Genomic DNA, 27,066 nt, shown 5'->3' on the forward strand with positions numbered 1-27,066 from the left:
ATACTGAAATAAAATGGAAATGAGCTTCTAGAGGCAAAAGAATAAAGAGAGTTAGAAAACAGACTAAGACACAAGGGACGGGAGGATAAAAAAAAAAAAAAAAGTAGTGGAACTGAAGGAGATGAAAAAGGACAGAAAAGAAGTCGAAAGTCCAAGATGAGGAGACACAGAAGATGTCAAACAGAGACAGGAGGAGGGTATGTCCATGCATTGGGACTTACTCTGAGTCGGGGGAGACTTCAGATATGCTGTGGGAGGTGGCGGACTGGGGCGGGGAGGGGGAGGGTCCGTGGATTGAGCCGTTAGGACCGGGGTTAGAGGCAGCAGAGGGAGGAGTGAGGACAGAGGTGTTGAAGGACGCCAGGATGGAGGACAGAATATCCAGGTGTTCGCTGGATGGCTGTCGACCCAGCGGGTTTGGATTTGAACCTGCGACCTGGGGGACGGTTTGACCAGGGTACCTACATGGAGGCGCCGAGTCTAGTCGTCCCCTGATGTGAGCTGAAGAAGGTAGCTGCTCCTGCTGGGGCTCCTCAGAGATTGGGGGAGGCGGGGAGGAGGAGGAAGGCTGGTCGGAGTGGGAGGGCTGGCGGGGCGGCAGAGTGCGGAGCCACTCCCGACACGGCTGAGCCTGGGCCTGGGCCTGGGCTCCCACTCCGTTGGTCTCCAGCTGCTCCCTCGACCTGCTGCTCATCAGCGCCCCCCCGAGGTGCTCCCGGGACGAGGCCTGCCGCCGAGTCAGCGAATTCAGGTGCGACCTCGACCCGCTGAGGTACCCCTCCATCCCGGCAGCTGCCCCGTTCCCACTCAAGTCCTCCCTCGAGGCGTGGAAGCTGCTCGCATGGTGGTTGTCCAGTCTGTCCCTGGATCCCGTCAAGTTCTCCCTAGATGATGAGACTCGCTGGTGATCCGGGCCCCCCAACCCTGCTCCCTGCCCCAGCCCCAGCTCTCTCCTTCTGGGTAGGAGATCCAGGTTGTCCCTGGAACCCCGGGAGTCCAGCCGGTCCCTTGACCCCCCAACCGTCTGCCTCCCTAGCGGGTCCCTGGACAGCTGCCTCCGGGAGAGCGAGTCCAGGTGCTCCCTGGAGGAGTAGCGGGAGGCCGGCTGAGAAAGAGAGCCTGAGCCACCACTGGCACCAGCTGTGGCAGAGTACATGCGACCGTACGAGGCGGCAGGGACGCCTCGGTGGCCCAGAGTAGAGGTTCGGTACCAGTTGAGCTCACTGGGGACCCGGCCCATGGTGGAAAGACCCTGGAGGGCAGGAGGACAGCCAATACGGTTCTTCAGGATACCTGGGCCGAGAGAATAAGAACGCAAGAAGGAAAGAGGAAGAAGATATTTATAGAAAAGATGAGACTCCATTAGAGGAGAAGAGAGGACAGGAAGTAAAAAGTGCAGCAGGGCACCAGGGGTTGAAGGTGAGGGTGGAACTGCTTTAAGGCTGCTGAGGGAAAGAGGAGTTGAGAGGAGGAGGAGGTCAAATGATGAAGAAAAGCGAATAAATGAGGAGAGTTTTGTACTTATGGCATTTTAAATCCTTCTTTGTTCATTGTTACCATGTTATGAATCATGTTGGGTGTGGAGCGTAAAAATCCTGAAGGCAACTTTAAAATGAGTCACACAACTAAAGAACAAACTGTATGCTGCTAAAAGTAGGACTTTCACCCACTTTACATGTTGACCCGTGTGTGTGTGTGTGTGTGTGTGTGTGTGTGTGTGTGTGTGTGTGTGTGTGTGTGTGTGTGTGTGTGTGTGTGTGTGTGTGTGTGTGTGTGTGTGTGTGACTTGTGTCTTAATACATACCCTAAAATGTCACTCGTGCTTTCAGGCTACATGAATAATTTTCAACTTTGCCTGCATATTTGTTTCTTACTCACTCGCTCAGCGTGTGTACGTGGGTAGATGCCAATTTTATATGCATGTATTCTGAGTACACAAATTGTCGAGTACATATAAAAGTGTCACCCCTGCTTTTAGAGACAGATTTAGACCATCGCTGTGTTGTTTCAGTTTTGTTTTATGCATTGGGGACAGTTGAATGATTCCAGCCCTGATGTGCTGTGCAGGGGAACAAAAAGTCTTCCATGTCCTTAATGTGTAAATCATGACATGCAGATTATAATATTTTACTCTGACTTTGACAAAGCTGTGCTAATTTGCACATCACAACACTAACGTCTAGTTATGAGTAAGAATCAACAAGAAGGGCATGAAAGTAAAACAATAAAGGTCTGAATAAAAACATTCATATTTGTGTAGAGTCTTCATATTCTCAAGACCGAGGGCACCTTTAGGTCACCTGGAAGGTGGACTGAAATAATGAACCTGTATCACAGATAAAGTCTCAGTTATTGAGCTGTGTTTTAAATGATGCTTTGCTGATGCAGCTCATGCAGCTGACATCTCCTCCATCTTCCTCTTGGCAACATGTCCCAGTTTCATCCTGATAACTGAGCTGCATCACTCAGACAGGATGTCTGGACACGTTCGTAAGGCATTATGATGAAGGAGATAATAGATTTATAATATTCAGGCAACACGCTGATGATACAAAGACGCACATTCGATTTTTGCCCTTAGAGATGCAAATGTGACAATACAGTCAGTAAGTTGCTGCAGAGTAGAAATGTAAAAAAAATTATAAATTAAAACACATTTTTACAAGTCTGCTAAATATTATACACTACATGGTTTCAGATGAGCGGCACAGTGGTTAGAACTGACAAGGTTCTGGGTTTGATCCCGGCCCGCGGCCTTTCTGTGTGGAGTTTGTATATTCTCCCTGTGCCTGCCTGGGTTCTCTCCGGGTACTCTGGTTTCCTCCCACCGTCCAAAAACATGCATGTCAGGTTAATTGGTGATTCTATAAATTGCCCTTAGGGGTGAATGAGAGCATGAATGGTCTTTGTTTGTGTCTGTCTCTATGTGTTGGCCCTGTGATGGACTGGCGACCTGTCTGAGGTGAACCCTTCCTCCGCCCAAAGTGAGCTGGGATAGGCTGCAGCCCCCCCCCGTGACCCTGTTCAGCATAAAGCGGGTATAGAAAATGGATGGATGGACATGGTTTCAGAATTTGTAATAGTTGTTTTGCACATTGCTGTTTGTGCCTTTGAGTGCGACGGCTGTTTTCTAATCTTAAGGTATGTTTCATATTCAGCATCCATGTGTCGTAATGTCATGTATCATGAAACAACATTGAGAATATTATCAAAACCCAAAATGTCTGAGCCCCGTCAGATTGTGTTTGTTAGTCCATGTTTGTTTTGGCGTGTCTCTCACCTTTGCGGTGCCTGTGTGGCTGGGTGAGGCCGTTCTCGTCTCCACTGGTGAGTGCCGCGTCTCCCTGGTTGTTATTAGCAGCGTCCTTGCTGTAATCCGCCCCCAGGGGGCGCTCTGAGCCCCACTTCTGAAGCGTGTGCTTCTCGCACTCCTCCAAAGCTGGCCAGTAAGACAAAAGGTCATTGCCATCCAGATCTGTCGCACACAAAAAGAAACCCAACACGCAGAGGTTACTCAGGAATTTAACATCAGCGTCAGTGACATTTAATGAGGTGAAATCTTTTGAACTTTCCAAACATACATGTTCCTCTGTAAAGTCATTATGTAATGAGACCGGAACATAAAAAAAAGTGGACAAAATCACAGTTTCTCCTGTCGTCACTGAAACCAATCAAAACCAATTCATTATTAAAGCCAGTAAACAGCAGTTATAAAAAGCTACTTTCTTACGCTCATCTTTTTAATTTGACACCAGGCATTGTGTTACATTTTGTTTCCCAACGAGCATCATCACGAGCACAAAACAGATGTCCGCACCAAATAGCAGTTGTCAGCAGACAAATAGCATATGTTCATTTTGAAATAACAGCCAAAGCAAAATAATAGTGTCAGAAGACTGCAAATAACCTACAAACAGGAAAAACAAAGGGAATCAAGAGAAACTAGACGTGTTCCCCCATGAATAGTGGAGTTTCCCTTTACGGCCATTTATTGTTCAAAAAGGTCTTCTCAGATCAACCCGATGATATTAGAATGAAAATGCTATGCAAATTTCTGTTTGATAAATAACTTAATCCATTATCAAAATGACAGAAAATAAAAAACATTATTCCTTCTTGGTTCCATCTATGTAATGCATGACATCATCGCACCATAGATGTTAAGCTCTTACTTTGACGACCACATCTTGTTAAGAGTTCATTCAGCCTGTTTTTCCCTCTGAAACATGCTTTTGCCAACAACAAAGCAACAAGAATAAAAGGTTATAAAAAAGCCTTTTTTGTTGATGCCGGCCGTTGAACACTTGTGGCAGCGATGAGGGCTTAAATCCTTTGTCACAACCAAGTGGACGCCTTCAGACGATGACCTTTCAGTAAAAAGCCAAAATGTCTGAGTACAACTTCAGTTTAACAGCAACCTCAGGGGCCTCCTCTTCAACTGAACTGACAGCTCTGGTCTGGTTTCACCCTGAACAAAGTTCATGTGATCCAAATGGTTTATTAAGCTAAGAATTGATTGCCTACATGGACTTATAGAGTTGAACACATCTGGCCTGTTCTCAGTGAAACCTCTCAGAGAAACTATATATACATGACATTTACTGTAACACTCTTTGAAGTGCATGCGCCCATATATTATGCATAATATCTGTATTGGAAGAAGGAAGGTATTGATTAATGACCACTGACTGATATTTCCTCTTGTTGTATGTGTTGTTTTGCCATATGTTTCTGCCTATTTGTTAAAATGCTACTTCACAGATGCTGTGAAGGTGTCTTTAAGACAAAATGCTTAAAAGGTACTGAACGTAGGAATCAATTGTAAGGAAGGGATTTGTGCAGGAGGAGTAATTTTTTTAGTTTGCACTGACATTAGTGCGTCATTCCTCCGCAAAGGGTCAAACTACAAACTTTAACCATCTTTCAACCGTATTTGATAATCACAACATAGATTTTCTGTGAAGTATTCCTTTAAAAAATATACATTATTTTGTCCAAATATGTGACTTTTCCATGAATTCTTTATCAAACATTTTAATAGGACAATCACATGTAACTCTACGGCTACAGTCATCATCGGTATTCTTAAGTTTCCTAAATCAAGACACATATTTTTTTTTTCATGAATAAAAATGAGCCCATGTGAAAATCCCTCATCTACCTTTGCTGCTGTTGTTGGTGGGTTCGGTGAGCAGACGCTCGCCGTGATTGGAGCGTTTGAATCGCCGCTGGATGCGCCCACGGAGACGGACGTTGTCCTCGCTCTCGGAGGAAGGGATGGAGAGGCTGTGCTCCTCCTCCATAGAAAGGTCAGAGTCAGAGTCGGAGTCCTCACCTGCAAGAAGAGAAAGAGGAAAGTTAAATAGATGGAGTGAGGAGGCGAGGAAGAGGAGGGAAAGATAGGATTGATGAGCTGTTATTCTTCTTTATGAGTGTGTGTGCTTGATCCTTAATTAAATTCATTCAGAGTAGTAAGAAGGAGCAGAACAGAGGAGCAGAAATGAATGTGATACCACTGTTTGTTAAATGTGTGTGTTTGCGTGTCATCCCTGTGTGTGTGTGTGTGTGTGTGTGTGTGTGTGTGTGTGTGTGTGTGTGTGTGTGTGTGTGTGTGTGTGTGTGCGTGTGTGTGTGCGTGTGCGTGCGTGTGTTCACCTCCATCTCTGTGGAACATGGCTACATCCAGGTCTGTCGCTCCCGTTTGGACGATGTTTTGTTCCAGAGTCTGACGAGCCAAAAGATTTTCTCTAACAGGGAAAGAGAAGAGGAGTGAGGATGTGCACACACACACACACACACACACACACACACACACACACACACACACACACACACACACACACACACACACACACACACACACACACACACACACACACACACACAATAAATATACTGTAAGTGCACACACACAGGCCAATTCAGATTAAAAGTAGAGAGCATCCACATATATATTTGCACTGTGCACACTTAGACAGTAAGACAGTCAGTGAGCCATGAAGCCATCGACAGTCGCTCTCAGAGCACATTAGTGTTGCTCTACATGTCGCTTAGTACATTGTTCCATCCAATCTTCTTCATCTTCACCCCACTGACCCACAAAATACACAACAGGGTTTTTATAGTGAGGGAATTTCCTCCCTCAAGCAACTTCGTCTCAAATTAGTGAGCCACAGACAGTCAACAAAACCTGACAGATTCCTATTTGAATGATGAGTTCTCCTCGTTTTATAATCATTGAGTGTCGTTATCAATTTCTTACTTTTATATTGTTGGTATTAAACCATTTGAACCAAAAGAAAAACTAGTTTTAATCTACTCTGACAGTAAATTTTCCATCCAAATTCATTCTTAGTTTGTTTTGTTGTGACGTGTGTGTGTGTGTGTGTGTGTGTGTGTGTGTGTGTGTGTGTGTGTGTGTGTGTGTGTGTGTGTGTGTGTGTGTGTGTGGGGGGGGGGGGGGGTTGTGTGCACAGATACCTGGCGGAGCTGACGGAGGAGATAGTTGAGGTTCCCAGGGTGATGCGGTGCAGCCCGCTCTGCTCCAACAGAGAAGCATTATGATAGGGGTTCTGAGCCTGAGGGCACGCACACACACACACACACACACACACACACACACACACACACACACACACACACACACACACACACACACACACACACACACACACACACACACACACACACACACACACACACACACACACACAAGGTACAGACGCAAGTTAATTAATTATGTTTTGAAGAGGAAGTAGGAACAACGTAACATTTGAAAGAAATAGTTGTTTTAAGGACAATATTTCAAACAGTAAAAAATGGCTATAGTCCAAATTTGTGTCTCAAAATGGGCCAACTTGTGTTGCATAATATATTTTAAGGACTCAATTATTTTCCATATTGTAATCCTATTGTAATTGAATCCTAAGCAAAGACAACACTCTTGTTAGCATTCAAACATGTCAACCCAACGTTGTATTTTACTATGGCTTCCCGAAACCCACGTGAGCTACTATAGCTGCTAGATGTTGACCATTGGTAGAGGTATTGGAGCACAATCTTCAGCCTGCAAATGAGAAAAGACCTCTGCTCTCTGTAGTTTATTGTTCACCTTAGTCATAAATAACATATTGTACAGTACGAAAATCTCTCTCTCTCTCTCTCTCTCTCTCTCTCTCTCTCTCTCTCTCTCTCTCTCTCTCTCTCTCTCTCTCTCTCTCTCTCTCTCTCTCTCTCTCTCTCTCTCTCTCTCTCTCTCTCTCTCTCTCTCTCTCTCTCTCTCTCTCTCTCTCTCTCTCTCTCTCTCTCTCTCTCTCTCTCTCTCTCTCTCTCTACAGTAGTCAGATAGATAAATGGACACTAATAGGTGGTCATTTAAACATATAGTCCATCAAAGGTAAAAACAGCAGAGTGGGTCTCTAATAATAGGTGCAGGTTTTTGTCCCAGATGAATCAGTAATGGAGAGGAAGAGCTTTGGAGGAAATGGAGGTTAAAAGGGTGGAAATGAACACACACACACACACACACACACACACACACACACACACACACACACACACACACACACACACACACACACACACACACACACACACACACACACACACACACACACACACACACACACACACAATCCCAAACACAAATACACACACACAAATTCCGAAACACAAATACACACACACACCTCCATGCACATCGACAGAAACGCCTCACTCCCCCACACACATTCAGGCTGCATGTGGACTACACTGCATAAAAGAGAAAAATGTGCACACACTCATATACAGTTTTGTGTACACACACACACACACACACACACACACACACACACACACACACACACACACACACACACACACACACACACACACACACACACACACACACACACACACACACACACACACACACACACACACACACACCACTAAACAGGCCCTGCACAGTGCTTTAGTAGAAGTGGGCTAAAGAGAAGAGCAGGCAGGGCTCCATTGGTCGGTTTATTGTTTTATGTGGGTCACCAACGAACCCTCAGGGCAGAAGGAGAGGAGGGAGAGAGAACAGGAAAGACTGATGGATGGACAGAGGGAAGGAGAAATGGAGGGCAGGAGGGCTGGGGCACTGTCGAGTAATGGACTCAATGAGAATGTGTCTCCAACAGAGAAAATAAAGTCAGATACAAAGATGATAAATAGCTTTGGGATCATTCACTGAGACGATCTCTGGCTTCACATCAGGATCTTAAAACTCTGTCTGCCGGTCACTATTGTGCAATGAGGAGAATAATATTATAATATCATGGTTCATTTAAATGACTACAATAATTTGTATCATTTCTCAGATCATTTTTTGGATGTTTGCTGCGTACATGAATGTGGGACTTACTGTGTTCTGCGGTGCTCTTGGTGGGTCTTCTCCAGGACTCTTCTTCCCCAGACAGGCGACACTCCAGGCCTCCTGAACTTCCGAGTTGAACACAGTGAAGACTAGCATCACCGACAGACCCTGTGGGTGAGCAGCAAAGAGATGAAGAAGAACAGTCAGAGGGATTACTGGACATACAAACGTCAAAGTTCACAGTGTCAGCTTGTCAAGATCCCGCAACAGAATATGCTGTTCACTAAGTTCATACCTGGACGAGGCAGAGCACGTTAAATATGTAGTAGAAAGCCAGTATGCTGTTGTTTACAGCCATCAGACCACACAGCCAGGTGGCGGTGACCAGCAGCAGCAGCAAGAAGGCATCACGGACGGTAGCACTGGAGAGAAAGAGACAGACAGAGGAACAGAGAAGATCAGAGCTGCATTCACCTGAGAGAATCTGTGATATGACACACACTCTAGCTGCAGACATTTTCATGAGCATAAAAATGAACATATCAACATATTATATCTCTACATGTTCACATTTAGTTAATTAAATGGTTATATTTTGACTAGTAGCAGTGCATGTATACAGTGACACTGATTAAATTGCTTCATCCCCCTGCTGGCTTATTAACTGGCTCCTTAGTTGCTGTGATCTTTGGAAGCAAATTTACTTTTACTATCTCACAGCCACCGAGTCATCATCATGATCATTTTATACAGCACCCACTGAAGCCTGAAAAAAAGCCCACAACAGCAGAAAAGATTGCACGGTGGAAAATAGGCAACAAAGTCCCTTCTTGGAAGTGAGGAAAGTGTGGAGGCAGCGACGTACATGACAGGGAGCTTCTTGGTTTCTTTCTGAGACGGGTTGCACGACATCTTGGCAACGATCATGAAAATCCCTCCATTCATCTGGACAGTCGGAGATCAATACACACGGTAAGGCAACATGTTTAATGCATTTCAGCTAATACAATACTGCTGTTAGCAACAATTGAAGCTAAATCAATGTGGATAAAAAAAGTCCTCTACGAGGGTAAAGATACATTTATTGAAGACATCAAAGTCTTTTTCTGTAAATTCTGTTTTAGTTTTAGCTCAAACGGTATATGAAGACTAATTATTGACAAACTAATAAATAAAAGAAAAAAAAATCAAAGAAGTAGAAACATGTATATGTTAAACAGAACAACCCTGATTACTGACTACACTGTTCTGTAATTATCCATTCACGGGAAGCTGTAAAGTGAAAGGTGCTAGCTTGATGTGGGGAGCAATTAAAATTATGGTCGAGCTGAGTTCAAGTGTGTCGTCCTTCCTAAATTCATTCAGAGTGCTAACACACATGACTGATGTTATGATTCTACTAATTTTAGAAGCTCAGTCAAAAATTCACTTGCAGTGAAGCAGAGTTTACCTGCGGCTGATACCGAGCCTCGTGAGAAGAGCTAGACTCGTCTGATTATATGATTATGTTATCTTTTAAGGGGAAACCCCCCCCTGACTAAAAAAGGAAAAAAAATGACATCAACAGTCTACACCAGCTCTCCATCACATCACTGTTTGCACTATATTTCCTTTAAGTTTGTGTGCATACAAACGGGAGACGGTTACCAGTATAACGATGGCGATAGGACCAGCGAAGCTCCAGATGAGTTTGTCATAGATAGAGATCCAACAGAAGTCTGGGTTCCCGTAACCCTCTGGGTCCAAACCCACTGCCAGGCCTGCAGCAAAGAGACAGATAGTCAGATCAGACAGGGAGATTGACTCTGTGATGTCCTCTGCTGTCAATCACAGAGGGAGCTGGAGGGACAGTCAATGACAGCATGCTATAATCTGATGACCGTCAACAAATTACAACAGGACAATTCAAATTATTGTTAAGTATCTTTTTTAATCATTAATCGTTATAAAATTAACAAATTTAGGTGACAAGTTACTATGTTAGAGGTAATCAACTCTTTAAAACATGACTTTGAATATGCTGCTGTCAGGTCAAAGCAATTTGTAACTGAGTTCTTCTACAGTAAAACAGTAAATGTAAAATCCATTATTTTTTGATTTGTTTGCAACAGTAATGAACAAATGTACATAAAAAAAAAAAAAAAACTTTAGATGTCTGTTTTTCTGTGTTATTGGATATTTCTGCTTCCGTGGTTGCGCCACATATGGTTGCTAGGAGATTTGTGACATGAACTGCGATATCTTTATTCCTTATATATCCTTGTTTGGACAACGCTGACAAGCTTTTTGACAGTTGTGGGTCTTAAGAATTCTTAAATTGAATTGCAAAAGTAAGAGAGGCAGGAATAGCCGGAAAATAAAGACAGACATAAACACACCTGTGGGCCTGAGGAAAGAGAAATGTGCTAATGTGTGTGTGACATGGTGGGAGACAGATCCGTTCTTGAGGCAAGGAGAGATAGCGGTCTGCAAGTGTGTGTGTGTGTGTGTGTGTGTGTGTGTGTGTGTGTGTGTGTGTGTGTGTGTGTGTGTGTGTGTGTGTGTGTGTGTGTGTGTGTGTGTGTGTGTGTGTGTGTGTGTGTGTGTGTGTGTGACAGTGACAGTGACAGAAACAGCAACAGATAGAGGGGAGTTGGCAGCATGTTATGAATCTGGATGGAAACTGCCAGTGTGTGTGCGCGTGTGTGTGCGCGTGTGTGAGTAAAGCAAGGATAGAGAGCAGACAGATATTACTTCCTAACAGTATGTGTCATGGCAGAAATTGCTAGCGTGTGTATCTCTGCTTTACTATCTCTATATTAAAATACCACCGAAACCTGTTTAATACGAATGTCAATAGGACCTCTTATCTACAGACTCACTGTGAAAGTGTGTGTGATTGCGTGTCGGTGTGTGCGTGTCAACGTGTGTTACCTGTGATTATGGCGGGCACGCCCCAGCCGATGGCGTAGTAGAACCTCATGGCTCCGTAGTTGATGTTGCGTTGCTCGGTTTGCATCCGGTAGATATGAAGGCCCTCCACGAACATCCAGGCAAACGTGGACATGAAGAAGTAATGCAGCAGGATGGCGACCACCGTGCACAGGAACTGGAGGCAGAGAGAAAGAGAGGGATTAAAGGAGGGGGGGGAAAGGCAAAGAAAGAAGCAGAACATATGGAGATAGCAGAAGGAAAGAGAGAATGAAGGATTCAGGAAAGAAATGGGGGAAACAGGGATGACAGATGGAGGCGAAGGGAGGAAGACAAGAGACGTGAGGCAGCTGGAAAAAGTCAAACAAGAAGCAATAAAAAAAACATTGACAAAAGCAAAGTGAGAGACAACAAATATAATCCTTTGTATTGATTGTGTGATAGTTGTGATGCAGACGTCTTTGCAAGTGACCAACAAGTCATTATTTCAGCACAGCAGATGCAACAACTGCTCATGATTTAATTACTAATGCATCTAATGAACAGAGTTTATGGCAGCGTATTAGAATATATCTCCAGGAAAAGCGCAAAATAACGGATATGAACGTAAATTAAACGTTGCGAAAGTGCTGAATTATAGCAATAACACCCGAGAGTGTCTTTAAACTGTGATTATGGATACGACAGTGAGCACCATCTGTAGAGGAAAGCACACATGGCAAAGAATGCCCTCACAGGTAATGTGGCTTTCATAGCAATTATATCTACTAATGTGAAAGTTTATGTGTCTCATTACACAATGAGAAGAAAAAGCAGGCCAACTTATTTACTGGTTGTGATTAGCTGAACCACATTTACAGTCCAGTTGTTTGAACACTGAATTTATAATCTTATATTTCAAGCAGTTCGTTGCCTTAAATGAGCTACAAAGTGATTTTTTTAAAATTCATAATATATACATTTATTAGATGTCTTCTGTGTCCAGAGATATCTATAAAATGTTAGCTTAGTTCATGCTTGATTTCTTTCTCTTTATGTTTTGAATTACCCATAAATCAATATTGTTGCACATGGAAAACTCTGCTGTAACCGTGATGCTGCATAAAGGCTGAGAGGATGCTATAATCTGCTCTAACATGGATTTCTGAGGTCATTCCAACACCATGGTTTAGGTTGCATTTCAACAGGAATGAATCTCAATACTTTTTCTCAAACTTCAGAATCATTTTTTCAATGAAGTGCTGCTGTTTGGTTTCGCACTATTGAACTTCCCCATGAATAATGCAGAATATTAGCATTTAAGCTCTCAGAAGTTACCCTCAGGCTGCCTTCGAGAATGTCTGGAGTGGTTTATTTGAAATTCAGTGTGTTTTGTTTGACCAGATGAGGCCAATGCCATTCAAATACAAGTGGTGGCAAATCACAGCAACTACGAAATTGAAAGAACAAGTCACCAGAGAACAAAATTTAAACCAAGCTCAGGAAATGCATAAATTAGTGTGTTGAAATAGATGGTTGTTGAAAGCAGACAGACAGTTTTCAAAGCCATCTTTGAATGCATATAAAAACAATGATTGAAAAAAGTAATCTAGTGTGAGCTCCTCATTTGATAATAGATAATAAGTGCTCTTAATGGTGCGTTCAGGCAGCTGGAAAGTGGGAAAGTTATGATTTGGTAACCTCCGACTTCTCAGCTGAGAGCGATCACATGACAACAACAAAGAGGCAACATGGCAGCCTTCAGGAAATCTGCTGTCTGAATACTGAAGAGTAACAAACAACCTGCGTCATCACCCATGTAGACCATCACAGGGATGAAATGGAGTTCAGAAGGTCATTATTATTTGTACACTACATTTGTACGTGATGTTTTTAGCACATAACGTTTAAAACAGTCAGCAAACTAACGGCAACACTTTCCAGTTGCTTATGAACACACCATTACTTACAAAACAAGGTAGATTACATCCTAAAGAATTAAGCAGTCAATCCTGTTATCCTGCATCAAATTAAACGTTGTAACTTCACTTTGAATCAAAGAAAACAAACTTCAAATATGATTGCAGCATCACAAAGGTGTTAAAGCCATAAAATGCTCTGGTTGAACACACTTCGGTCTCAACCTTCATGGACTGTGAAAAAACACCACATCTGAGCGCTCCACATCTCGAAGTTAAGGAAAGCAGACTTGTAAGTCCCAGATTTTAAAGTCAAAAGAAGCTCTGTACAAATTTCGAACAACAGCTAATCATGACACAGAAGAAGCAGCAGCCGTGAAAGTAATACAGCAAGACTATGAATCTCGCACTCCCACACAGACAATCCAAGTTCCACATAAAAACATAGAAAGACTAAAATATGCACAAGCACATAAAAACACACACGACCACTGTGAGCACTAACACGCTCTCCCAAGCATGATGTACATGAATTAGCAAACATATTGCTCGGCTAGAAGTAACCAGTCGCACTGTGAGAGCTGTAGAGTCAACTATGTGGGGGGATACAGCTTAATTAATTGGATTTCATGCTGACTGAGCATATATTTGCAGTGCCCCTTCTCATAAAGACTCGCTGCTTTTTAAACACACCCCCACACACTGTACATTCATGTGATGTAACAAAATATAAAGATACAGAGGTCAGGAGAGACAAAGGAAACAAGAGGAAACGATGCAGAGGAAGAGGGAAAATGGAGAAAGCACTGAGTGCAATAGGAAGAGGATTTAAAGTAAAAGAAGCAGCAGAAAATATATGTGAACAGGAAGGAGCTACACTGAGGGCAGAAAGCAAAAGACAGGGAGGTAAGAAGAGTTGTCCCCAACAAAACACTGTGAAACAGTGAACACAGTGTTTTACAAACAAACCACAACAGACCAGATAAAGCGATGTCTGTCACTGACTGAGAGAGGGATCAAAGTTATATCTTTTCTGTTCCAAATTAAAAGCCCTCAATTCTATTAAAAGCCCTCTTTCAGAGTGGTGGGGAATCCCATTGGTTGGGGAAACACTTTATACTTGCGTCAATCTTACACTAGAACGCTTTATTTGCACACTATTTTTTATCCACAAACACAGTGCATGCACTGCAGTTACTGAGTAAGGAATACAAGCTTCCCTATGCGCAGCCGCTTGGCTAGCATTTACCGATAAAGTGAACAGATCCAACAAACCAAATGTGTGTCAAAGACTGTTTGTGTGGGATGATGTGGGACATATTACCAGTGCTGACATGTAATCTAAAAATTATATATAATCCCTATCTAACTTAGAAAGCATAAAAGGAAGCTAAAGTTTGATAGTAAATGGTCTCTTGCAGTGCCAGCTTCCTACCACATTTATTGACATCAAACACAGTCCCATGAAAACCCCACTTTTTTCACAGCCTTTGAAAAAAGACAGATTTGAGAAAAGCGTCTGTCTTGCAGTGCTGACTTTTGAAAACTAGAGCCAGTCAAACTTCCCACAACATGTGGGAAACAGTAGCAATAAAAATACTGTGCAGTTCCACATAAAGTGGGACACCTAGTCACCTCAACTACCGATAGCCTGCAGCATTTAGGGAACATGGTAGATTGTAGCTACAGATAATAACCTGGGTTACACTCTCCCCCTCTCACCAGCATGAGTCTCTGCATGCACATTGATCATATTTCGCAACACCCACAGTCACATGTAAATTCTCAACTTGTGGGAAACACAGAAATATGATATTTCTTGGAAAATATCTGGACAGTGCTACTGCTGCACCAGAGAAGGAGGACACAGCAGGTAATGATCCACTGAATAGCAAAAAGCATGCCGGTTTTCCATGACCAGCTACCACTGTGACTATACCTTTACATCTGCAAAATATGGCTAAGATCTAAATACATATTCCTCACTTACAATGTGGGGGAAAATGAAAAGTACATGGGCAGTGGTTTGAAAAAAAGGAAACCAATTAAGATAAAGGCAACAAAGAAAGCTGCCGGAAAACAAGTTCACAACCCCCCGCCAGTACCTACCTGCTGTTCTGTCTGATTGACCCCGAGCAAAAACACCAGCTCTGACAAAAACATGGCTGCCGCTGTGTTTGAATGGATGCTCCTGGTGTTGGACTTGAGGCCCCGGAGGCAGGAGAGCACCAGGACGGTGAGGAGGAGGGCCAGCATGGAGACGCACAGAGAGGAGTATGTGACCAGGGCCAGTGTCTCCAGGTCACCCTCCAACTGCTGCTCATAGAGAGACGCGAGAAGGAGGGAAAAAAGATAAAGAGAAGGTGTTATTGGATTTATATCACATTGTTGGGAGCAGATAAAAAGGAAAGTAGGCAGAGGAAATGAGAGGGAAACTTGTGGAGAAAAGAAAATGTAAGAAAAAAAAGGAATAAAATTGGCAAACAAAGGAATGGTAGATAAAGATTGAGCAAAACAATTTAAAATAACAAGGTGAAATAAGGCAAAGCGATGAAAGCAAAGCTTTTGAACATGCTGAAATGCTGCTACTTCAGTCTAGATCACCGTCTGCCCTCTTCTGTCTGCCGTCAATGTGAACTGTCACTATTTATAGCCAAGATGTTAAATTACTTGGAAAGCAAGTAGGTGAACTGCAGAAAACAAAGCTGCAGCAGCCAGCAAGTTGTCTCATATAAGACCTACAAATCATCAAGGGTCAAGTCTATTATTTTTATGAGCAAATCCCGAGGTAACATGTCTAAAAGGATTCAAACAACAGACTGAGCCAACTAGCAGACCCGTCTGATCTGTCAGAGTATCAACAGCATGAAATCGATTCATCACTGCTGTGCATGTACAGAAAACATTTGCTGCCAGTAAACATGGCAGAAATTAACAACAATTTCATCTGAGCAAACTGGGCACATCTTCAACATCTCAAATAAATGGAAATGCGATTCTACTCTTCTCGTAGCACTGGACTCATAAAAATGATAAATCATTTTATTGAAGACGCTTCTTGTAAAACATAAAAGTTTGTAGGAATGCATTACTTAGACAGGTTTTCCTGTCTCAAGATCTGAAACATTGTTAACTTAGTATGCCGGGGAAGTGAAGGGCAGGGGGACTTTCCATTAAGCCGTGAAAATCTTTTACAGCTGTAACAAGGCTTCTTTTAGCCTTTTGAACGTCAGTCAGGATTTCTCTCTTTAGGATTTTATGCTTTCACACCAACCTGATCCAGAAATTACCAGCTAAGATATTCAGATAAAAAAGGGCAGCGTGACACGGGGTGAAGCACAGGTACGTATGAGGTTAACTGATGGGAAATCCATTACATGCCTCGTTATGGCAGAAAGGGACTCCGAGTAAATCGGTGTTAAAACACTGATTTCATTTGATTATAAAAAAGTAGTTGAGTAAACTGAGCGATTGCTCACCTCCCTCTGCGAACTGTCCATCAGGACGCCGAAGGTGCCCAGTCTCTGGCACTGACAGCGGACATGAGAGGTGTTCCTGTACACCACCATACAGTCCCTCACCGTCCAGCATCCTCCGATCTCATACCTGCAGAGAGAGAGACGGACATGAAGGGTTAAAAACGAGGGACCACAAGTGAAAAGATGACTAGCGTGCAGGCACAAAGACACGTTTGTATTATGTGTGTTTTTCATCATCAGTAATTGTTTGTGCGATTTTGAAAATGAAGCTTAAGCCCAAATTCAGCAAGGAAGATCTTTTCCCTTACGTTTTTTTTCATCATTCCTCTGTGGCTTTTCCTGCTGCTCTATTTGCTTCATCACTTCTGCTTTCCCACACTGTCAAAGTTGCTCTAAGTCCCCAATGATATTTCTACAAGCGCTTTCAGGCCAATAAGTTTCTCATCTTTGTTCTTTAAATATAATTGTAATTCTGTGATTAAACCTTTCAGACCTTCTGACACACAACCCTCCTCCTGCCCATCACCACATTCTCGACTTGTCTTTCCTGGGAGCCTCATCTGAAGTTTCCATCAGTCATCTCCCCAACTGTTTGAGGCAGATGACCGCCCACCTCTGAGCCTGCTTCGTCTGAGGTTTTCTTCCAGTTAAAAGGGAGTTTTTCCTGCCAGCTGTTGATCATGTGGAAATTGTTAAATCTTTAGCATATAACATTGCACCTCCTCCAGCGTCTATGCTCCGGGATGTCCTGTCTTATCTCCTACATCCATTTGGCACATCACTTTGTGAAGCGGCTACTGAACGATGGTGTCTAACCGCCAAATTTATAAGTCAAACTGTCATTCAATAAATTGTTTTCCGGTCCAAATGATGGCAGTTTTTGAAATGCAGATGCAGATCTTCATGTGAATAATGCTAACTCCTTTCTAACACATATACACATAAAGATAGAATTTATCCCCTTGACAGCACCAGTTCACTGAGCAAGTCTCTTTCGACAGACATTTAACAGCTGTAACAAGGAAATGCAGAAGTGTAATTAGTTATGTTAATAACAACAGCACTACAGTTCTGTTGATGTGCATGCTGACTTGCTGCAGTGGACACCTCAGAGAATTGAGCTGTCATTAATGTCATCAGTTTCACCTGTGCTTTTATTACTATGACAGGTGTGCAGAGAAAGAATGTGTATAATAATGGTGCGTTCATGAGCAACTGGGAAGTGGGAAAGTCAGTGGAGGAAAAATATACTTGAACACTTGTCGTGGGAGGAAAATCCTACAAGTAAAGTATGAGTTTTTTGAGAGCTAAGAGAAGTCAGTTTGATGTCACTTTGCTTTGTGGCGACAGGGAGCAACGCACTGGCTTTTAATATACGGTAAAATATCTAGATTTATGTAGCCTAGCCTACCTAGTTCATTACCTGTGTTGAATGTTAAAAACATCAGTCCCCCTGAGCTAAGTCCAGTGACAGAAAGTGTAAAGACAGATATTTAATATATTTCATTGTTAATAGCAAACATAGCTAAAACCTAAACTCATTAGATTAACATTGAATTTTGATGTTGAGATATTGTCGTTTTTTTGACTATATAATATTATTATTCGCATCCTAATAATTACTACACTGTTAAATATACTCTGAATTTCAGTTGTATCAACAGTACTGATGCAGTGTGAAGGATAATAAACTATCATAATGCCCAGTCCTAATATATAGAATGTGTGTGTGGTGTGTGTGTGTGTGTGTGTGTGTGTGTGTGTGTGTGTGTGTGTGTGTGTGTGTGTGTGTGTGTGTGTGTGTGTGTGTGTGTGTGTGTGTGTGTGTGTGTGTGTGTGTGTGTGTGTGTGTGTGTGTGTGTGTGTGTGTGTGTGTGTGTGTGCATGTAGCAGTCTATGAACAAGTGTATGTGTTCTTTATCTGTACTCACGGACTGCTATGGTTCCACTGCACACACAGAGGCTTGCTGCGATTGGCTGTCTCCAGAAGCTTGAACTCCAGCAGGATGGGCTGGTCCAAGTGTCCTCCTACAAACGTCTGGTTGTTGTAGATAGAGAGCGTGACCACTGGGGAGTTCATTACTGGGTGTCTGGGAAGCCTTTACGGGAGAGAGCGAGTACAGAGTTACCATATATCCACAAGAAAAGACAAAAGACTCTGGTAAAAAAAAGACAGTAGAAGAGAGAGAGGAAGGAGATTTGTGTACTAGATAGGACATAAATGAGTGTTTATTGACCCCAACTTTGTTACTTGGTAATTGAACCCAGAGAAAAGGTGAGAAACAGCAGAGGCAGAGAGGAGAGAAAAAGAAGCAGAAGTAGCACGATAGACAGAGAGAAGAGAACAGATGTCACGTAAGGCGATACTGAAACGAGTCCTAAATTAAATCTAATCAAAAGACAGAAAATGAACCGATGACAACGTACAGTTGAGATCAGCAATTGTTCTTTTTAGTCATATATCAAGCAAAAATGCCAAACATTTTATAGTTCCAGCTTTTCAAATGTAAAGATTTGCTTTTGTTTGGTCTGTTTAATGCAATTCATAATAAACTATCATTGAGGGTTGATCAGACAAATAAGCAACCCAAAGGTGCTCAGTGACCTTGTGCTTCCACTCAGAGTTTTGGTGCTCAGTAACACATGGAGCAATTATAAGGTGACCTGACGTAAATCCTCATTTGGACCAAACATCATTTCCTTTTTGGGGGAACATGTTGAATTCCTGACCGACAGAACTCAAAATGGATCCTGATTTGGATCATTTTAAAGTCAAACTGAAATGGCTTTTAAAGAGGGATCAGTCTTGTAGTCAGGGTTGATATGCTGCTCTTATTTTATGATGTGTTTCTTTGTTATTTCATCTTGTATTGTTCTGTCTGTATATTTTTGTGAGTTCTGTGTTTTGAATGTTTATACTAATTGTTGAGTTTGTAATTTGCACTTTCTTTTGTGTTTGTGTTGTAGGGAGTTTTAAATATTTTAAAAGTCCATCTAGGGACTGGCATTGAAAATTAGCTCAGGCTATAAAAGTGTGTTATGTGGATTTATGCTCCATACTATACAAATAAACATTAAATGAATAAACAAATAAATTCAAATTTAAGACAGTAAAATATTTTCTGAGCATCATGTTTTAAAAAAAAAAAATGATGACTGTTTATTACATAATAAAAGATACATGGTTAATTCAGACATCTACTGTATATCCAGTCTCCATTCTTCATTCCAGGTTCGGAGAGCTGCTGTAACCAGATAGTTGTTGTTCTCAATGTGACTGATTCTCACCTCACTCCTCGGCGGTCTGTGTGGTACTTGGGAGGGAGGGCAGCACCCAGACTTCGGTAGATCAGCATTATGATGATGGTGATGGGAGGCTCAGGTAACGAGACGGTGCGTCTGGCGGCGGTGTATTCTCCCGTCTGATTGGCTGAGATACTGATGGGAGCTGAGGCAGCGCTCTGGGGAGCTGAGGCTGAAATTGAGACGTCTGAGTGAGTTTATTTCTACTAACACTGTGAAGACTTAAACTCTGTTTCGTGTGTTCTTACGTTCTTTCTCTGTGCGCTCCTTCTCCTTCCAGTTGTGTTGCTGCTGCCGTTGTGGCACCAGGGCAGCAGGGGGCAGTATCACGTGGGTGTAGGGATCCCACGAAGCCTGACCACGAAACAAGGTGTTGTGGTAACGCGGGAAACGCCGCCGCACATGGGTGTGGTTCTCCACACGGTCCAGGTTCATGACTGTCGAACAAACAGGAAGCAACAAACTGACATGAAAATATTTTTAGACACAATATAAATGAAGTGTTAATGTTGCAGACCATATATTTATGATGCATAACCATAAAGTGACTGGGCGAAGTAACAGGCAGATTGTATGTTTCACCACAGGCAGCATTAGCAGCATTTCTCACCACAGTTGCTTCCTGTTGTAGAGAAGAAGCTCTGCTGCCTATTTTAAGGAGGCCTCTATTCCAACTGCCTCAGCCAGACAAAGTATTTTCTCATCCACGCCTGGTGTCACTGCTTCCTGTACTGAGCTATATAACTATTGTGCTGGATAGTGCAGTTGAGTCCTTTATCATTTTAACAAAGATAAACCAACTATTAACAAGGTAGGATTCAACAAACTGCAGCCTACTGTATACAACGCATCTTAGCTACAAAGCCTGTTAAAGTCGAGTTGTTGTGTACAAAATATGTCTTTTATTTTGGCTAAAATAATGATGTGCGTGAATTTTACAAGACAGTTCAGCAATAGATACCTGTTTAACAAGATTATAAGAAAATTGTAATTATTAGGAAAAATAACGGAACAAACCTTCCACACAATAAGCAATGAAAGCAGACGCTAAACCAGTATTAATGTCTAAAAAATGAAGTAGGAATTGATCTATAGATGCAAAACCTACACGTCAATTGTTTATTAAAATGCTACCATAATCAATTCTTTCAGTCTACTGATTCAAACACTATTTGATTTGAGAATTTTACTCAGCCTGGTTTATAGGTGTAGCGGGTTCAGTTTCCTTCTCTTCTGCTAAAATAATAAGAATCAGAAGGGGAAACCTGAACCTTCTGTGCCAATACACCAGTTTATTCTCTGCGGTTTGTGATTTAATATGAAAAGCCCATGGAAAATCCATAAACACACACACAGTGTCAGAGAAGAAATGTGATATTAGATTAAATGAGGTGGCGGACAGGAAGTACATGGTCAATGTGAAGTGTTCTATAATGAGTGAACACTTGACACTGCAAACAGAAGTGGAACTGCACTCAATATAGAGAGGAGAAATCATTCAGTAAAACAGACGTGTAAAACGTGTGTGTGTGTGTGTGTGTGTGTGTGTGTGTGTGTGTGTGTGTGTGTGTGTGTGTGTGTGTGTGTGTGTGTGTGTGTGTGTGTGTGTGTGTGTGTGTGGAGAACAAGTGTTTGTCTGGATAATTTTGATACAAAAACTAATGGTTTATTAGTCAAATAAAATTATTGAAATGGGAACAATAACTGTACAAGGATCTTGTACACTGCAAGTTTACAGATGTTGTGTGTCAAATCCGTCCGTATACTTCCCCATGTTATTCATCCTATTCCATTTGGCTGGGAGCACTAACTGTCTGTGTTTGTGTGTGTAGGAGTGTGAAGTTTTGTGTCAGGCGCGTTTCTTATTCCTTCTGCTTTCACTGCTGCTGCTAATTCTCTGCCCTCCGTCTGGGAATCTGCATCTGGCTTCGCTTTTAGGTTATTTAAGAGCGTTTTGAGTGAAGCAAATGCAGCCAAGTCAGAAAAAGATGAGTCACATAGACAAGAAACAAAAAGAAGCCAGTTTACAGTTGCAAAGACAGGCAGAGAAGATTTTAGATTTTCTTCACGTATGAGACCACGTGTTACCAAACCACACTGGAAGAAGCTGGAGAGGCAAAACTCAGTGGCTGCTAACTTTGATGAGTTTTGTGAGTTTCGGCTGCACGGTATATTAAAAGTAATTCAATCTATGAGTGTAGCTAAGAGCATTAACGGAGTGTGAAATTCATTGTCACTGGCTTCATCCCTGCCAAAGCTGCTGCTGCCTTTCCAACACCTCTTCATGTTGTATGTGCTGCAGATTATTTAACAGCATTCGTCACGCTGGTCAAGTGACAGAAAAATGTGGAAAAAGGGCAAAGCGTACAAGTGACGGGATGCCAGAAATGAAATAACACATGGCATGTGGCCATACATGCAGATGTATAAGGGTGTGTGTGTGTGTGTGTGTGTGTGTGTGTGTGTGTGTGTGTGTGTGTGTGTGTGTGTGTGTGTGTGTGTGTGTGTGTGTGTGTGTGTCAAACTGTCTATACATTTACAGAAAATGCAAAAAAAAAAAGTGACTTTTTTTTTTTTTTAGCCTAGGTGATGTTATCCGTCACTCCAGCCTGTGAGTGTGTGAGTGTGTCTGGTGTGATGTGTTAGTTTTGGCATCTGTAAATCTGGATGATGTATGTTGGCCAGTGCTGCAGCGCTCCGGGGGTTTTGTGCATGAGCTGAGCACATTAGCTGCTGTGTGTGTGTAGGAGTGTGACATTATCACTGTGTGCTGCTGCCAACACTCTTGGCTGTGCCATCGTCATTTGCATTAGTGTTGTTCATCTCCCGCTTTACAATGAGTCATTCAAGATGATTTCACAGCTGTGATTTACAGTATTATGAGAAAACTGCAACAATTGTCTGTAAAGATTAAGATTTTATGACAATCTTATTCCATTTCATTGGCTTTGACTTAGTCAGTGTGTGATTGTGTGTAGTCGGTGTAAACTCACCTATGTTGGGCGCGATCAAGGCCACAGGGTTGAGGTAGGTGAGCTTCATGTTCTGGGCCAGGTTCTGGGTGTACTGCTCCAGCAGCTCTGTCAGCTCGGCTGGACCGCCACCGGGTATGTGGTTCTGACTCTGAGCGAGAGCCCGCCAAAGCCCAGAGGTGCTGGGACCCAGTAGTACGCTGCAGCCTCGCAGGATGTTCTGGTGGCAGCAGAAAGATGAACAATTACAACAAGTCGAAGGGGAAACAAAAAGGACGGACTTCTGCTTGTTAACCTTGTACCCTTGTTACCCTGCTTGTTAAGACAGTGACCACCTTTCAGTAGAACTTAAAAAGGTTAAATATTACAGTATGTATTGAGGCTGGAGAAGGGAAACTACAAGAATTATGAAATAAAATCTCTCAGCATCCTGGATCAGAAAGAAGATATAAAAAACCACTTAAATTCTCATGTTTGACACAGCAGCAGACAACTACTCAAACACTGGATAAAGATTTGAAAAAAATATAAACGATTAAACATCACAGAAACTAAACATTTAAACTCAATACTCTCACCAGGGAAAATCAAACACAATGTTGGCTTCTAAATATTTAATACGGATTTGAAGCTCTGATGGCTGCCGTCAGTGTCCTCTTATTACAGCAGCGGTTCTCATCCCAGGATATGGGATGAAGAGATTGCTGATATGAAAACTGGCCACCCGGTCAGTGATTGATTTACACCTGGAATAACAGGTGAACTGAAACTGTACAGTTGAAATAACCACAAACACCAGCTATAAATTTTCCCCGAGTTGCATTTTGTGTCCATATAAATAGAATGCTAATTATAAGATAATAAATGTTATATTTGTGTCACATTCCCACAAAATGAACATCAAAGGGTGTCTAGAACAAACTACTGACTGCATCAATCAATTTCTTTAAAGTGCAGATTTGCCAAACAACACAGTCCCAAATACACTTTACAATTGCAAAGACCAGATGGCAAGAGAGTGACATAACAAGGTAGAAAAAGACAACCACACACCAGCACATGCAATTATTAAATGAAGACATAAAACAGTCTGATTAAAACATCTGTGTTAAAGAAATAGAGAGCAAAAAGAGAGAAGGAGAGCTGCTCTGTGCATCATGGGAGGTCCCCCAGTAACCCACATCTATAGGGGTGGTTCAGGGTCAAGTGAGCCAGCCCTTACTGTAAGATGCATCAAATGGGAAGGTTTTAAGACTAAATCTAAAGGCAGAGAGGGTGTCTGCCTACCGTACACTAACTGTGTAACCTTACTTAAGAATGTACAATACTAAAATAATCCATTATCTTGTATCACCGTTAGTTTTATAGAAGAGTATAACGGGATGTTGATTGCAAACATGTGGAATAACGTTATATTCTGTAAAGGTGTCCTGCTACAGGAGCAGTTGCTCCCCTAAACCCTGTGCTGCTGACACTGGTTGGTTTCCTGTTTTTGAGTATTAAAATGTTAGGAATGAACACCAACTCAAAATATAGATACACACACACACACACACACACACACACACACACACACACACACACACACACACACACACACACACACACACACACACACACACACACACACACACACACACACACACACAGTGACCAGTTTAACACATCTAATCACAGGGGAGAGACCAGGGACAAAGAAAAAATGATGGCTAAGGCACAAGGGAGTCAGACGTTTCTGACAGTAAAACCTAACAGAGCGAGTGAAAAAGGCAGAACTTGAGTTTGTAACTGAGTCTGGTTGAGGAGGAGAAGAGACAGGCTTCATTGTAAAGCCTTTTGTCAGGGTGCTTTGACCAGGACCGTGGTAAAAAAAAAAAAAATAAAAAAATTGTAAGCTAAACCTCAAACCAAACAAGCCTTGACCCCAATTAGAACAAGTTATACCACCGTCAGCGCCTCCATGTCAATGCTTTTCATGGAGGATTGGTCACTCAGGATGGAAGCCTGTTAGAGACAGTCTAGACTGCACAGGAAAGGAAAGGAAAGGAAAGGAAAGGAAAGGAAAGGAAAGGAAAGGAAAGGAAAGGAAAGGAAAGGAAAGGAAAGGAAAGGAAAGGAAAGGAAAGGAAAGGAAAGGAAAGGAAAGGAAAGGAAAGGAAAGGAAAGGAAAGGAAAGGAAAGGGCTCGATATGAGTGCTGGCCATCAGACAGACTGCACTGCACCCAATAAAGCACTGCAGTGTCATATAATGCTCTGGGGAGGCAGAATATGATAAAAGCTTCAAACAAACAAAGAACATATAGTGCAATATAGGAACAATGGGTTGTTGAGGGAAAGAGATTTGAGAACAGGGATTTTTGGATAGGGAAGTTAGAAGGAGAAAATAATGAAAGACTAAAGACAGAGAAGTCGTAGAAAGAAGTATCAGAGGAAGAGGAGGGGAGGTGGAAAGAGATGGAAAAGGTGAGCGAGGAGGAAAGGGGATCGTCGGAGGCAAGACACGATAAAAAAGAGCATCAAAAGAAAGGAACACAAAAAACAAAACAAAAGCACCACCGAAGTGGCAATGATGATGTTAAAGCACACCATCTCATGTAATATTGTGATTATAAGACAAGTTACGAACTAAATAAAATACGTAATCAAAATGTATTCATATTGTGGGGCAATTTGCTCTCAAAATATAAAACATTTTGTTTGTGTGATTTCCATGGCAATACATGGGGCATAACTAGGAACTGGAAAACAATCAGTTGCGTCAGTAGAAGCAAATGTAATGTATGTAATGTTTACCACTCCAGGAAGTAGGCTGACTCTTAGTAACAACCTAGCAACAGAGACAATTTCTAGTCTGTTTTATTGCTTTTACGAGATCATGGGATTTCTCAAACTGCTTACATACAGCACATAGAAACACAAAATTGCTTAGCTCGTTCACTCTTCTCGTAAACAAGATATACGCTGAAAAAAGTAATCCATGGACACATGTTTTTAGGATAGTAGCCAAGTGTCAACCGTGGTGTTACGGTACGGGTGCTCGTAGCAACAAAAATGACAAAGAAAGACACGATTTCCCTTATTGGTTTACATTTAAAAGGCCTATGACAAGTAAAAATAACATTATATTGCATATTATCTGAAAATCAGTTACAACTATATATTGCCATTGAGAAGGCGGAGTGATATTTCTGGTGATGAGCAGGATGTGCTGTCCTGCTAATTTGAGCGTGTTCAGTTGACCAATCAGATCGCTGGTTCGGAACTACTTGTTGTATAATTTTATTTTTTTTATTTTATGTCGATTTATGCCTACTTTTGTGACTTTTTTTCTACTCAGTTTTTACTGATTTTGTGAGATGACCTTTTGTGGTGACACAATATGAACAATAAGTGTTACACCTGTTGATCACCAGTTCAGATCCACTGCTGCAGATGATACAGTATGTATAGTCTCTGCCCAAAGAAGCTCCAAACACTGATATGAATAAATAATTCACTGAATAAATGTTGTTCGCCGTGCTCTCGAAACAAGCCCAGTTCCATTTACGGCTTCCGCATGTGTTCTTATTGACAACTCAAAGATGTTACTAGGATTGAAAATAAGACAGTATTTCTTCATGAAAAATGATGGATCTTAAGCTGCACACCCCAGGCAGGCTGTACACTGCAGGAGCTCATAAGCTTTGCTTACCTAAAGAAGCCGGGCGAAAAACAACAGAGAGAAACAAGAAGGGAAAGATGTGAAAGGATTTAAAGAGGCAGCAGATGACAGGAATACAGAAAGAGAGGGAGAGGATAACAAAGGCTAAAAGAGGAATCGATGGCAGGTTGAAATATATATTTAGCCTGACCGTTCAACAGGCAAATTATAGTGTGTGCCACTTAAACAACATGTCATATCCAAACTATTTGTAACAATTTATTAGGCAAACGTGATTTAAAAAAAATTATGAAATCAGTTGTCTTCTATTTTCACCCTTCATTTATGATGTAGATTCCGACTTTAAAAAAAAATTGCATTATCAACCTATAAAGATGAATTACAATGTACTAAAAACAATGTCTAAATATAAAACAATTACTATCTGAAATTCTTTGAAAACATATGGCTCATTTTCCACCTGTACTTTTCAACATGTGACTCTTATCTGTCACCTATCAG

The 27,066-nt window shown here is 41.9% G+C and overlaps 1 protein-coding gene across 2 annotated transcripts in view; it reads right to left on the minus strand.

Annotated features, from left to right (window-relative positions):
* celsr3 (cadherin, EGF LAG seven-pass G-type receptor 3) overlaps positions 1-27,066 on the minus strand; it is a 112,849-nt gene that overhangs the window by 3,812 nt on the left and 81,971 nt on the right. For both annotated transcript variants that reach the window (XM_069693898.1, XM_069693897.1), the window contains 16 exons: positions 22,925-23,123; positions 20,180-20,368; positions 19,917-20,103; positions 18,560-18,727; positions 16,629-16,755; positions 15,259-15,465; positions 11,255-11,429; positions 9,989-10,101; positions 9,207-9,286; positions 8,637-8,763; positions 8,390-8,509; positions 6,481-6,578; positions 5,656-5,747; positions 5,162-5,335; positions 3,281-3,475; positions 222-1,293 (listed from right to left, as the gene is read on the minus strand). In XM_069693898.1, the coding sequence (XP_069549999.1) occupies positions 222-1,293; positions 3,281-3,475; positions 5,162-5,335; positions 5,656-5,747; positions 6,481-6,578; positions 8,390-8,509; positions 8,637-8,763; positions 9,207-9,286; positions 9,989-10,101; positions 11,255-11,429; positions 15,259-15,465; positions 16,629-16,755; positions 18,560-18,727; positions 19,917-20,103; positions 20,180-20,368; positions 22,925-23,123 (3,323 nt within the window). The remainder of the gene's footprint in view (positions 1-221; positions 1,294-3,280; positions 3,476-5,161; positions 5,336-5,655; positions 5,748-6,480; positions 6,579-8,389; positions 8,510-8,636; positions 8,764-9,206; positions 9,287-9,988; positions 10,102-11,254; positions 11,430-15,258; positions 15,466-16,628; positions 16,756-18,559; positions 18,728-19,916; positions 20,104-20,179; positions 20,369-22,924; positions 23,124-27,066) is intronic.

This window comes from Brachyistius frenatus, unplaced genomic scaffold (genome assembly GCF_029030835.1).
Source record: "Brachyistius frenatus isolate BFR_SWC_R1_liver_20210118 unplaced genomic scaffold, ASM2903083v1 Contig_16, whole genome shotgun sequence".
Classification (NCBI taxonomy): Eukaryota; Metazoa; Chordata; class Actinopteri; family Embiotocidae; genus Brachyistius; species Brachyistius frenatus.